General features: G+C 44.0%; 2 protein-coding genes across 3 annotated transcripts in view; one reads left to right on the top strand and one right to left on the bottom strand.

The window, feature by feature from the left end:
• LOC101560596 (serine/threonine-protein phosphatase 4 regulatory subunit 1) overlaps positions 1–10,868 on the bottom strand; it is an 85,840-nt gene extending 74,972 nt beyond the window's left edge. For both annotated transcript variants that reach the window (XM_023707526.1, XM_023707527.1), the window contains exons 1-2: positions 10,841–10,868; positions 10,673–10,717 (exon numbers count right to left, since the gene is read on the bottom strand). In XM_023707526.1, the coding sequence (XP_023563294.1) occupies positions 10,673–10,717; positions 10,841–10,847 (52 nt within the window). In that variant the 5' untranslated portion in view covers positions 10,848–10,868. The remainder of the gene's footprint in view (positions 1–10,672; positions 10,718–10,840) is intronic.
• Positions 10,869–10,978: 110 nt separating this feature from the next.
• Positions 10,979–13,458, top strand: part of Rab22a (RAB22A, member RAS oncogene family) — a 68,163-nt gene continuing 65,683 nt past the window's right edge. The window contains exons 1-2 of the mRNA XM_004647243.3: positions 10,979–11,319; positions 12,285–12,364. Coding sequence (XP_004647300.1) covers positions 11,284–11,319; positions 12,285–12,364 — 116 coding nt within the window. The 5' untranslated portion in view covers positions 10,979–11,283. The remainder of the gene's footprint in view (positions 11,320–12,284; positions 12,365–13,458) is intronic.

Genomic DNA, 13,458 nt, shown 5'->3' with positions numbered 1-13,458 from the left:
GAGAGGGGAGAGAATGGAAGAGGAAAGGGAAAAGGGAGAGGGGGGAGAATGGAAGAGGAAAGGGAAAAGGGAGAGGGGGGAGAGGGGAAAGAGATTACAACAGAGGCTATCTGTGAGCCAGATCTTGAAGATCAAGTAAGAATCTGTACACGTGGAAAACAGAAAGAAGAGATGGGAAACGAAAGACATAGATGGAGATATGAGCACAGCAGAGACAAATACACTGTAATCCACCTTAAAACAGTTCAGGAATGCCAAAGATTTTGCTGAAGCCACCAAGTCCTGACTAAGCAGCCACACTATAACTGGTTTTAAGTGAAAAGGTGGGAAAAAATAAACATAATAAAACAAACCCATTGAGATCCCTTCATTGGCCCAGATATGAACAGAGCTGAAGCTGGAGGTAGAATGTTATGGTACGTCTATCCCACCAAGCATTTTCATTAAGAATTGGTTCTCCAGGCATTCCCAATATTTACGATGCTCCATTCAACATGTCATCCTGTAACTATCACTCTGTGTGAGAGATGACACCCTGGGCCAGACCAATTATCCATATGATCCAATATTCTGTCTCTGACATAGCACTGGGGGAAACTGAATGGGGAACATCATGATAGCCATGGTCCACTCTGCTATCCAAATCAAAATGCTAGAATGACTGGTGGCAGCCAAAAGCAGGTTATCCTTGCTTGAAAAGATACTTTTTTATAAAAGAAAAATGAACAAATACAGAACTTACATAAATAATTACTTTTAAAGTGTTTATTAGCCATTTAGAGTTTTTTGTTCTTTGGAGAACTCTTTATAAAATCTTAAATGATTTTTGGGGAACCCGAGTAAGCCCTTCCTATACTGCTATTTAAAGTGGTTTTGTTCTTGATAACAGGCTTACAAGTACTAATGCAAATTCTTAAACTGGGACTATTTCTGCTAGCTAGAGTAGACAAACCTGACCTATCTAAAAGATAAACACTCGAATCTTCACTAGCTTTTATGGGGCAACTGGCCCCCACACACTGCAGGTCCTTGTTGACTTAACTAAATTTCAATGGCAAGCTACACAGGCAAATTTCCTCTATATAAGTGTCATCCTCTAACAAGACTCACACTGATTTATAAGCTCTCATATGAGCAGATCCGTCCAATGCATAATGTTTTATATTACAAAGCTTTGAGGGCTACTGATGGTTATTACTAGCACTATGCAATGGGCTGGATGAAAAGACCAACTTAATTCATGAGCAGCCATCCTTTCTACACCATGCATACATGGAAATTGCTCTTTGATTTGTGGCTTTAATCACAGCTTCCAAAACCTGCCATTATTTATGACTCTGACTTTTACACTGATGGTCAATGGGAAACATTTACTCAGGTTACCTGATAGGCGAGAACTTTGCACCTCAAAGCAGTTCATATGCTCAAATGTGATATTACACACCTCAATTTTCCTGCCAACTCACCCAGGTAGGGGACAGAAAAGGAAAAGGTGAGGGTGCTAGTTGACACAGTACTAATGAATGGAACAATATTACTCTTAAATGCAGTGAGTTCTCTGGTCAGTCTTGAGGCAGATTCAAAAAGAAAATAATAATAATAAGGTATAGAAGAAACCCAATAGCTTTTGGGGTGAGTATGGGGGGGGGGGTTCTGTCTCTTTCCTACTTTTCAAAAGATTTGAAATAATCAGGTAATGCTAACCAAATAAAGTCACTTCTCTACAGGTAATCTTGGCCAAACTGCTAGGAAGATCACCTTTCTCCTAGAAAGAAGCAAACTCCTCTAGGGCCACTCTTGAGTTCCTTCACAGCTTACATGGCCCAAACCCAGGGTCATCTGCCCTTCCTGCTCTGCCATCTTTCCCTTCTAATTCTACTCCCTTGAGCCACACTTATACTCTCCCCTTTGCCTTGATTTTAAAAATTACTTCATTAAAAATAAAAATAAGGGGGCCGGGGAGATGGCTCAATAGAATAAGCACTTCCCTGGCAAGTTCAAGGGCCTGAGTTCAATCCCCGTTCCACAAAAATAAATAAATAAATAAATAAAAATAAAAAATCAAAATCAAAATATAACATACATGCAGCTGTGTACAAATGAGTATGCCAGATAATGAGTGTTCACAAACTGAACACACCTGTGTAGTCAGCACTCATGACAAGCAAGAGAATTTCACAGGCATCTCCAAAACTAAGGGTCCCTTTCCACTCCTTACCTCACCTAGAGTAACCACTCTCCTGCCTCCTAATTGCCTTGAGTAGCTTTTTTTTTTTTTTTTTTTTCCAGAACCGGGGATTGAACTCAGGCCCTTGCGCTTGCCAGCGAAGCGCTTATTCCACTGAGCCATCTCCCCGGCCCCACCTCGAGTAGCTTTGTTGGTCTCATTCTTCATATAAACAGAATCACATGGTATGTAGCTTTCTGAGTCTGGCTCTTGGGTGTCTGTGAAATTCATCTATACAGTTCAGTAGAACTGCAGACCATTCATTCTTACAGCCATATGGTTTTCCCTTGTGTGAACATACCACATTTACAATTCAAGCTATTCATGATGGATATCTGAGTAGGTTCCAGTTTCTGACTCTTAAGAATAGTAGTAATATGGGTGTGTCTTTTTGAGAACACATTTTCAATTTGTTAGCCATATAACAGAGTAGAACTGTTGGACTGTTCAATGAAAAAAAAAATTTTTTTACAGTTTCCAGAGTAAATACAAAGAGTACCAACGTGTTCTGGAATCTTCCACACGACAAAGAAATGCTCCTGGCCCTATCCACCACTTTCTTCAAAGGGTATTTTTTTACCTACTACATTATAAGGCCACAAAGCAGTAACTAGCTGGGCGTGATGACACATACCTGTAATCCCAAGGGCTGAGGCAAGAAGACTGCCACAAATTTGAGGCCAGCCTAGGCTACATAGAGTTCAAGTCAGCCTGAACTACATAGTGAGACTCTGTCTCAAAATAAAAATACATAAGTAAACAAATCAGTAATCATTCCCCCAAAGTACCCAATGTCCAGCTACTGCCTGGAATATAGTGGGTGCTCAATAAATGACCACCAAATAACTGGTACAGTGTACTGCCTCAAACTTCTAGGGTCTTCTCAAGACTTCTAATGTGGCTTCTGCTCCTTATCTGTGCTAATAACTCCCACTAGGATCACTGAAGATCTCCCAGATGCCAAAATCTACAGTATGTCTTGAGTCCTGATCTTATCTGATCCCTCTAGGGCAAGTGCCATACAAAATCATGGGACCCCAACAAAAACTTAGCTTTAAGGGCCTGCATTTTCTCTACAGCTGCTAGAGTTTCTGTGGCCCAGAGATTACCCTTTTTATCTTCTCATCCCCCAGCACTAACCATTTGTGGCTCTCAAATCCTCCCATGGCCCCAACTACTACCCACACTAAGGACCCTTGGGTCTCATCTCCAGTCCTAACAGTACTCCAGAACGAGGCCTATGAGGGGCTAGTCAAGGGCCAGACAGCATTGCTGGGATCTCCTGTAAGCTTTCAGAAGTAACTGTCTCTGACAGAAACATGTACTCTACCCATTCTACCCCATCACCCAAAAGATATTCCTGCGTGCTGCCTAATGCCATGCACTACTCTAGACAGTGATCCAAAATAGATATATCTCATTCTAATGGACAAGAAAGATCTCAAGCCATGTGTGTGTCAAATGCTGCCACAGAGCAATAGAGAGAAAACAAAAAGAATGGAAAGAAAGAGGACACAAAGAGAATGGGCACTTAACACAGTCTGGGTAGAAGAAAACAGGGCTATCTACCAAAAGCCTCCCACAGGACCTGTCTCTGAATTAGTCTACCTTCACCATAGGAAAAAGCTATTGACCCATTCCCTGCCCCCATGCTCATCTCCTTTATGGGGACCCTAAACCCCTTGCCAGGATCTCAGAACATACTGCACATCCCATCTCTCACTTGTTTCTCCACCAGTCCACCATTTCTAAAAAGCATAAGTCAGCTGTAGTCACTTCCTGGGTTGAAATTTTCCAGGGACAAACCACAACTCCTTGAATAAAAGACAATACTTCAGGGCTGGGGACAAGAACCAGTGGTAAAGCCCTTGCCTAGCATGTGTGAGGCCTTGAATCTGACAGCCAACACTGCAAAAACAACAAAAAGCACACACTTCATGCTGAGACAGACTGAAGGGCTGCACATGGCATGGCCCCGCATAGCTCTCCAGCCTTCAGAGTCCATCCCTCACTGCACTCCAGACACCCAGCCTTCCCTCCACTCCTAGAGGGGGAAGGGCTGCACCCAGCCACTTTCTCTGGCTCTTCATGTGAAAATCCCATCTGTACTCAAATCTCAATTCAAGAGCATCTTTTAGAGATCCATAGATGCCACCCCTGGCCACTCAACTCAAGCAGCACCTGCATCCCTTCTTTTGTACTATGTTGGTATTGTCACATTCATCTGCTACTTGTCCTTCCTAACACCTATGGTACCCCGAAATTACCTCTCTCATTCATATTCAATGCCTGTTTCTGCTGCTGTACTCAAAGCTCCATGACAGGAAAAACCTGGTTTGTTTTTATTCACTTTGTCTACAATACTCATGTAACGCCTGAAACTTACTAGGTCCTTAAAAAAAAAATCAGACCTATCAATGAATGCATGCATGAATGTATGAATGGCTGATGAGTCCTCCAAAAATGTATGAATGGCTGATGAGTCCTCCAAAATCTCTAGTTAGCATAAATTTGATAGCCAGAGTCTCTCTTCTAAATTTCACCCCTGCCACCTGCTAGCTGTGTTATTTTGGGCAAGTTATTTAGCCTTTCTGTGCCCCTTGTGAACCTTGATCAGCCATAAAATGGGGTAAAAAAAAATACTTGCCCCTATAGGATTTTCATATCTAAGTTTAAAAAGTAGAAACACTCAAAACAGAGTTTTGTCACATCATTAGTCCTAAAGAAATGGCAGCTTTTGTACCACTGCAGGAGTTTCCTTCCTAAGTGCTAAGTTCAAGCAAAAAATTAGTGACTTACCGCCTCCTGGTTAGATCTAAACCCCACTGGCTGGTGGGATAGCTTCTTCACTGATGACTCCCAATCGTATCTCCCACTCTTCCCTTACTCATACACCCTTACACAATGTCCCATACACTCCTCATTCTCAAGTCTCCCAGTTCTCAGCAGGCTCTGAGCAAAGCAGACCATCTTGAAACTCTAACTTCTGAGCATACTTTGCCTAGAACACCAGCCACCTTTGACCTGACCTAATGGCAATGTCACCTCCACTCATCCTTTTGGCAGATTGAGTCACTCACTGTCTTCCTGATGCCCCAGTTTCTGGGTTCACACCCTTGCCTGGCCCCTGATCCCCCACCCCTGCAACATGTTTACCAGCTGCAGCTCCTCTGTGCTGGAAGTAGCTCAGTAGCTGGGCCCAAAGCTTCTTCATGCCTCTCTCCACAGCACCACCCACAGACTGGGCATCTTGGAGAAGTGTGAAAGAATTTTGTCATGTGGGTGAATGACTATCCACATGTGAAAGCCAACCATATACCTTAACTGGCGTTTTGAAGGTCAAAACCACATTCATTAGCTAGGTTCTGTTGCAAAAACTCTTGTTTAAAGGTTCTTTTTTTTTTTCTTTTAATTTTATGAAGCAATCTCAAGATGAAAAAAGCCATTTACAATTCTTTTCTGAACAGAGACAATTTCAGGAAATTTCTGACACTTATCTATTGACCTCAGAGGAAATGGAAAATACAGGTCAACCAAATAAAATGCATCGGGATGGAAGGACGGCAAAGCTTGTTCAGCTTCCACCATTCTGACACTAGCTGCCCGTCCTTCTCCTCCCACTAAAAGAATATTTGATCTGCAATCACAGGAAAAAGAAGACATCAAGTATGTGCAACTTGTCAAGGAATATTCATCAAAACAGGGGTGGTCTTCACACAAGGATAAGCTCTACTCACTAAATCTAACGCAAAGACACCCTCTACAATAGGCTCATTCAAAAACACACAGTGGCTCGTGGACACACACAGCAGCTCTAATGGAACGAACTAGAGCAGGCATTGGTAAGCCACAACATGTGGGCCAAATTCAACCCAAGGCCCGTGTTTATAAATAAAGTTTTACTAGGACATAGCCATGCCCATCCTTTTATTTGTAGTTTATACCTGCTTGTGGGCTGCAATCATAGAACTGGGAGAACCCATCTCTCATTTAGAAAACCACTTGATACAGAAAGCAGTTTAATAAGCTTTGTTCTATTTCTTAAGAATTAGAATACTAGTTCTTAATCCTATTCAAATTATTTCACTTGGAAAGGAGATTTTTATAAAAATAACTAATAACCTTTGATTCAAGTTTATGCTGTTCAGAGAAAAAGTTCAATGACTTTGTTGAGGGCTCAAAATAATAAGAGTTATTTCTGCCTTAGGGCACATAGATGGTTGAAGTCCTTAAAAAGAACATTTTTTACCAGCATAGAACAAAGTGGGCAGGTGAAATGCAATGCTTTTTGCTCTGGACTAGGCCTTCTATCTATAGTTCATTTTCACTAAATGTTCAGGTATCATTTGTTGGTACCTCACTTTTTCCATAAACAGAAGTATGCTCTCTTCTATGTTCTTTCAGAGATACCTCTTGAAAACTAAGCATTTGAAAAGAAATACTGTCCCCCACAAATACTAATGCATTTTATGAGTCAGTCTTTTGAAGCTTAATGCACCTTACAAATAACTTTGTATAACGAAGATTGGGTCCAGCCTTCCAACTCATTTAGATGTTTGATCATATGTGACCTTTTCATCTTACTTTTTAAAACCTTCTTCTACAGAAATACTCAAACAGATGCAACAAATAGAGACTAGTCCCCAGAAATCAGCTTCTGAAGTATGAATATTCTGCTACTTTTTCTACTGATTCCTCTTTCAGACCTTTTGTTCATTTATTATTTGTTGCACTATTTGAAAGCAGACTTCATGCATCAAATCATTTCATTTACGAACATTTGTTTCTGTTAGTCTTTTTCTTTTGGAAAAAAAATGAACACCAATACATACCATAAAATTAGTAATTCTTATCTAATATTCAGTCCAAGTACAATGTTCCCTAACTGTCCCAACAATATCTTTTTATAGTTGATGTGTTCAACTAAAAACCCAGATATGATCACATATTGCATTTTATGGATAGGTCTCTTTGGTCGCATTACATCTGCAATAGATTCCTCTCATTTTCTGTTCCCCCATCACTAGCATACATTTAAATTCTAATTGGCCAAGCAAACCTTACTAACAGTAATGTTTTTCTGGCTTCCATCTGTTGTAAGTGAAGCTAGGCATTCACAGACCTTGCGACCCTTAGGCAGACTCTCTGAGCTCCACTTTCCACATACAATCATGAATAAAAGCTAAGATGCCAAACCACCCCCTCAATACTTTCTGATCACAAGAGAAAGAATTTTGATTGGTTTAGCAAACCAATTCTCTAAAATTAAATCTTTTCTGTGCTGAGATGGCCTGAAGACTGAATGATTTTTAAAACAAGGCACTCATTTGTTACAGCTTCTTTTGGAAATTAGCCAAACTTAATCAAGAATCACAAAGTAAATCAGACAAGCCTAGGAATCCATTATTGTTAACAGTAACCACATTAACTGAGCATCTAGATCATGTAGGACATTGAATAACAAAAAGAATGACCTGTGTCCCTGCCCAAAGGGACTTGCAGTCTAAACCAAGAAGCACTACATCATTTAGACAAAAGTGTCCAAGGAGACAACAGACAGTATTATTCATCCATGTCTCAAACACTATGATAAGAACATTTGTAGCCAAGTACGGTGTTACACATCTGTAGTCCCAGCTACTTAGAAGGCTGAATTGAAGGCGGGAAGGGCATTTGAGTCCAGGAGTTTGAGATCAGGTAGGCAACACAGTAAGATCTCATCTCAAAATAAAAACAAAACAGAACAGAATACAGCCAAGGATGGTGGTGCACATCTATTGTTCTAGCACTCTGTAATACCAGTCCACACAATGCTGCAGAAAAAGGATCTCTAGGAGCTAGAGGCCAGGCTAGGGTACAGAGCAGTCCAAAGCCAGTCTGAACTACATAGTAAGACTCTGTCTCAGAAAACGACCCTCCAAGAGTTTTTATTTAAAAAATAAAAATAAAAAAAAAAGAGTACCTGTCCAGTTGATCTGCATGGTAAAATAAAAAGAACCAGAGTGAGAAGCAACAGAATTTGTCAGCTGTACCAATTGTGAACTGTGCCTCACTAGATAGGTTATTTAACCTGATTCTCAATTTTATCACTTGAACCTACCTCACAGAGTAGCAGCTGTTGACACTGAACCAGAAAATTTTATACGAAAATGCAGCAAAGATGATGAAGATAAAATATTGAATATATACTAATACTGTCAGAGAGTGAACTAAAATGGTTTGTGTACTATACTTTCTAACCCTAACACCAATCCTATAATGCATCTCCTCCTCTTAAGCCATTTTCCAAAGATACTGACTAAACAGGTGAGTGATCCACCCAAGCCAACATGGCTACAGGTGTTCGGGAGCCAAGAAGTGGGTGCCAGCACTTCAGAGTTCCCAAACTCAATCATCGTGTGCCTAATGCCTGTAAATACCTCCAACTGAGGTGTGAGGTAACACCTGAAGCACCATAAACTGGAGGGAGGTGCTCTTCTTGTGGCTCCCAGATCAACCATACTGTATCGTGGCAAGGCACACCACCCCATAGTGCCCATTGCTGCCCAAACCAGAAGCTCCAGGAGGCTCCCAGAGTCACCCTATGCCACTATGGTTTTGTTCAGATCCCTAAGGATGGTTTTCTTCCTTATTAGGAAAGGCTTTCCACCATCTGCAAGGAGATTTAAGCCATTTTAAGCTATAAGTCTCACATACTCAATATTTGTTCAAAGAGGGTCAAAGCAAAATTGTAATTTTTCTGTACCTAATATTTTACTTCCTTCTCATACACAGAAATAAAATAACCCTAAAGAAAGCTAGCTTCCAGCAAAGATCTTCCATTCCCTGTAGCCACTAGGTCATGAGAAGGCCATTCACGCCAAGTAGAGAGGGCATCTATAGTCTTACAGATGTCCAGGACTGGTGTCACCAGTGGAAAGATGCCCCTTTGGAACACTGACCTTTCCTGAGTCCCGGTCGAGACCACAGGAAAGAAGAGAACCTCTCAGTCAATCCACAGAATTATAAGGAAAAAAAAAAAAAAAAAAAAAAGGTCTTGCTTTAAAGCCACTGTGTTGGGGCTGTTAGATAACAGAAATAGCTTTTCCAGCTAGGCCAACTATCAAATCTGTAAATGAGGCACCTTGACTGCAGCTCAACTTAACATGTAATGGAAACAGCTCATTGCTTCAATTTGAGAATATGCACTGGCTGGAACACTCAGCTCCATGACTGGATCTACACTGTACCTGGCTCAAGAATGTTAAACACGTATCAGTAATGATCATCTGATGGCACTTATTTACTGAGTGTTCACAATGCCCAAGGTTCATCTTATATCCTTTTTTCATTCATGTAATTCTCACAAGGTTCTTTGAAGTGTGCTGGTATATGCCCACTTTACACACGAGATCACTGAGGCTTAGAATGATCACATTACTACTAAATAGTGACACAGGGTTTCACACCCTGGTCATCTCAATCCATAACCTGGACACTAAACCACTGACTTCTCTTGCCCCTTCAAGTGTTTACTTTGGTAAACATGTCCCTCTCTTAAAAAAGAGATAATGTAAAGATTTAACAGTACTTTTTCTATGTTAGCTTTTAGGGAACACTAACTCTTGCCATTAAGAAACTTGCAGATGGGGAAGAAAGATGAGAGGAAGTCCCAGACTTTGCTGCGATACAGGAAGCCCCAAACAACTGCTAATTATTTTGGTGGTATAGATAGAACTTCTTCACCAGCAAACCCCCCCAGGTCCCAGGTTTGGTAATTTTCTGTGATATCTCTGGTCTCCCCATGACCTGCGGGCTCCATGAGTGGGGTGACTGTTTCTAATTCTATAAGTAAGGAACCTAACACATGGCCTAGCCCCGGACAAGTTCATGCTCATCACTGAATGGAAAGGATCTGCTTCATTCACCACAAACAGGCCCTCGTCCTCCCAGGATGACGTCTCCTCCTGCTATGAGCTTTACAGTGTCTCCAAGGAAAAGAGGAGGGTAAGAAGGGGAAAGAGGAAGAGGCTGAGGGGGACAACGGGCTCCCAGGACAGGGGACGGAGCAGGCTCTGACCACTCCACGCGACCCGTGGCCAGCCACTCGAGAAGCGCACCTCAGATCGCCCGCACCGCCCAGTCCTCGCCAGGAAGGCAGCCCCAGGCTGGCGGCCACCCTCAGGCGGTGGGCCACGCCTCCTCCAGCTGGGCCCGGACTCGGCCCTCCCGCCCGAGCCCGGGAGGAGGAAAGTGACAGGAAGTCAAAGTTTCCCAAGAGCAGCAGAAGTCCTAAGCTCCAAGGAGAACGCCGCATCCCAGCGCCCAGTGGGGAAGGACCACCACTGGTCCCAGCTCCCGCCGTCGAGGTTCCGACTCGAGGGCACGGCCTGGGGCTCCTCACCACCCCAATTCTGTGTGTGAGAGGGACTGTGGAGGGGCGGGGTCGTCCCAACTGTTACTTACAGTCGTCTAAGTCATCCTGCAAGTTCACAAAGTACAGAGGGATTTCTGAAAACCAAGAGACACACAAGGGTTACGGGGGTCTGCGGCCGGCGGAGGTCCCTGGCTTCCCAAGCGTCCCGGGGAGGGGGAGGGGAGCCGCCCGCCGCCCCAGAGCCCAGCCCAGCTCACCCGCCATCTTGGGATGGGCTTGGAGGCAAGGGGCGGGTCCTCTGGGGGCGGGGTTCCTCTGGGGGCGGGGTTTGTGGGCGTGGCCAGAGTCCCGGCCCCGCCCCGGCCGCCAGCCCCGCGCGCCGGCCGCCCCGCCCTCCGGGGAAGGTGGCTGCCGAGGTGGGCGGGGAGGTCAGGTGACCCAGCCGGCGGCCCAAGATGGCGGCTGCGACGGTGTCCCGGAGGCCGGGGCGGCAAGCCGGCTGCTAAGGCAACTGCGGGCCACTGGCTAGGGCCGGGCCGGACTGACGACCGGGGGACTAGCGGCCGCCGCTTCTGTGCGCCCCGTGGCTGGGGCTGGGCCGTGTGGCGGCGGCGCCGGCGCCGGGGATGCTCGTGCTGGACCGGGCCTCTCCCTTCTCAACTTAGGGCGGAGGCGGGCCCGTGCTCCCGGCTCCCAGGCCATGGCGCTGAGGGAACTCAAAGTGTGTCTGCTGGGGGTGAGTGGCGGCCGGCCCGGCTGGGAGGGCGGCGGGAGGCTGGGCGGGCGGCTGGGCGGGCAGGGACCCAGGCGCCCCGCGGCCCGTGCACCCCTTCCCGCCCGCCGCGGACCCCAGCCGGCCCCGGGCGGTCCCGCCAGCTCGCTGCACCCCTCGGAGGGCCCCGGGCGGGGCAGGACCCTCTCCTGTCCGGGAGCCTGGGGCGCTTCCCGCCCCGGGGGACGAGCCGCCCTCCCTGCCCGTCACATCCAGGTTGACAGGCGCTCCGAAGTAGTTTGCTCCCAACTCATCAAGGTACTAGTTGGGAGTTGGCCAAGTTTCTCAAAGTAAGACCAATAACAGGTCTTTAGCTTTTACAAGCGATGTTGGCCTCTTTTCGCGCCTGTGGGATGATTTCGAACTTGAGGGGCACTCTTGACCCTTCTAGCACAGGTATATTGCAGAGGCGGGGTGTTCAAGCCAAGAAGCCCCAAAGGCTGGCCTTGACGCTTCGGCTTCGCGTCCTGTCCCGGCAGTTTGGCCATTTCAAAGTTTTCCATGCTTTCCTTCCTGAGTTTCTCTTTTAAGATTAAAAAGAACTCCTGTAACTAGTCTTTGACATCTCTCAGGGTGGGGCTAAGGTTCATCCGGGATTACTCAGAACTAATCCTGGAGTTCATAGGTTGCTCACACATGTTTTAGGAAAGCAAGTGTATTTATCACTTTTCTCATGAGGCAGATACCTTGGATCTTTCAAAGAGGTCCTGATCTTTTAAAAATTGCAAAGCTTTTCCCCATTATTAACTGTTTTTGAAATCTCCTAACTACTCCACAGGATTTTTGTGAAGACCACTTTTTTGCCTCTCAGCGTATAAAACTGACACATCCGTGATTTTTCTGAGACCCTGAACTTAAGCCGCAGTGTTCTTTTGGCTAAGTGCACAAGGTTAACTTTTTCTCTGTTGCTCATCTCCGTTCTCTTTCAGGATACAGGTGTAGGTAAATCAAGTATTGTGTGGAGGTTTGTGGAAGACAGTTTCGATCCGAACATCAACCCAACAATAGGGTAAGAAATTAATTTATTTAATGTACACTCAAGGTACATTGAAAGTTCTTTCCAAGGAAAAAAGTATGCTACAGGTAAAGCCCAGTGAATTCTGAGCTGGTTGTTATCATCTCCAAAACAGTGAGACAGTGAGGTTTAGTATAGTTTAGAAAAATTATCTTCAGGCTTGTGGGGAGTGAAAAGTTCAAAATGAATATATGAATTAGAATCTTATTTAGGATTAGAATAAACATTGAGTATTCAGTCTGCAAGTATCAACAGCACTTACACCTGGGAAAGCAGATGAAAGTGGGTCCTGGTGTTCTTTCAGATATGTCAAGTAAAAGATACTTGGATGGTTTTAGTACTTGAAAACAAAGTAGAACACACTCCAAACCCTTCTAATAACATTCCTACACTGGTCGTAATATTGAATCATTGTTGAGATGTTAGGTTTTTTAGGTTTTTGGAGTTATGGGTAATTGAAGTTGACTGCCTATCGTTTGTTATTTTGGGTTTGTTTTAATTCTACAAAAGTATTAATATTTACATATCAATGTTTTTGTGTGATAAGTTGATTTATAGGTTTTAATACTATGTTCATCCTGTAGAATTAAATAACTGCTGTGCTCTGTCATTACCAAACCCAATCAGTCAAATGGTTTTCTCCATTAAAAGGTTCTGTATTATATATCTTTAGAATAAAATATGGCTTTGTACTCTACACAGATCATTCTTTACCTCATAAAGAAATATTTTACAGCCTATGAGAGGGAAACTCCCAGAGGATCATCTACTGAGAAATTATAATCTCCTGTTGTTAGTTTATGTGCTTGGTATTTTTAATATCCACTTTGTCAAACTCTGCAAGCTTCCCTCACATTTGATATTACAGGGATGAAATCTATAATTATTTCTGCAGGTAAAACGTTTTTTAGTATCCTTTAAGAAAGAACTGGGGCCAGGGATATAGTTTAGCAGCAAAGCGCCTGCCTGGCAAACACAAATTCCTGAGTCCAATTTCTGGCACGAAAAAAAAAAGAAAGAACTGGTACTGGGCATGGTGGCACATGCCTGTAGTCCCAACACTCAGGACGCTGAAGCGGGAGGATCGT

This window comes from Octodon degus, unplaced genomic scaffold (genome assembly GCF_000260255.1).
Source record: "Octodon degus isolate 3935 unplaced genomic scaffold, OctDeg1.0 scaffold00296, whole genome shotgun sequence".
NCBI lineage: Eukaryota > Metazoa > Chordata > Mammalia > Rodentia > Octodontidae > Octodon > Octodon degus.
Note: the sequence above shows the minus strand (reverse complement) of the source record. Positions and strands in the feature narration are given on the sequence as shown.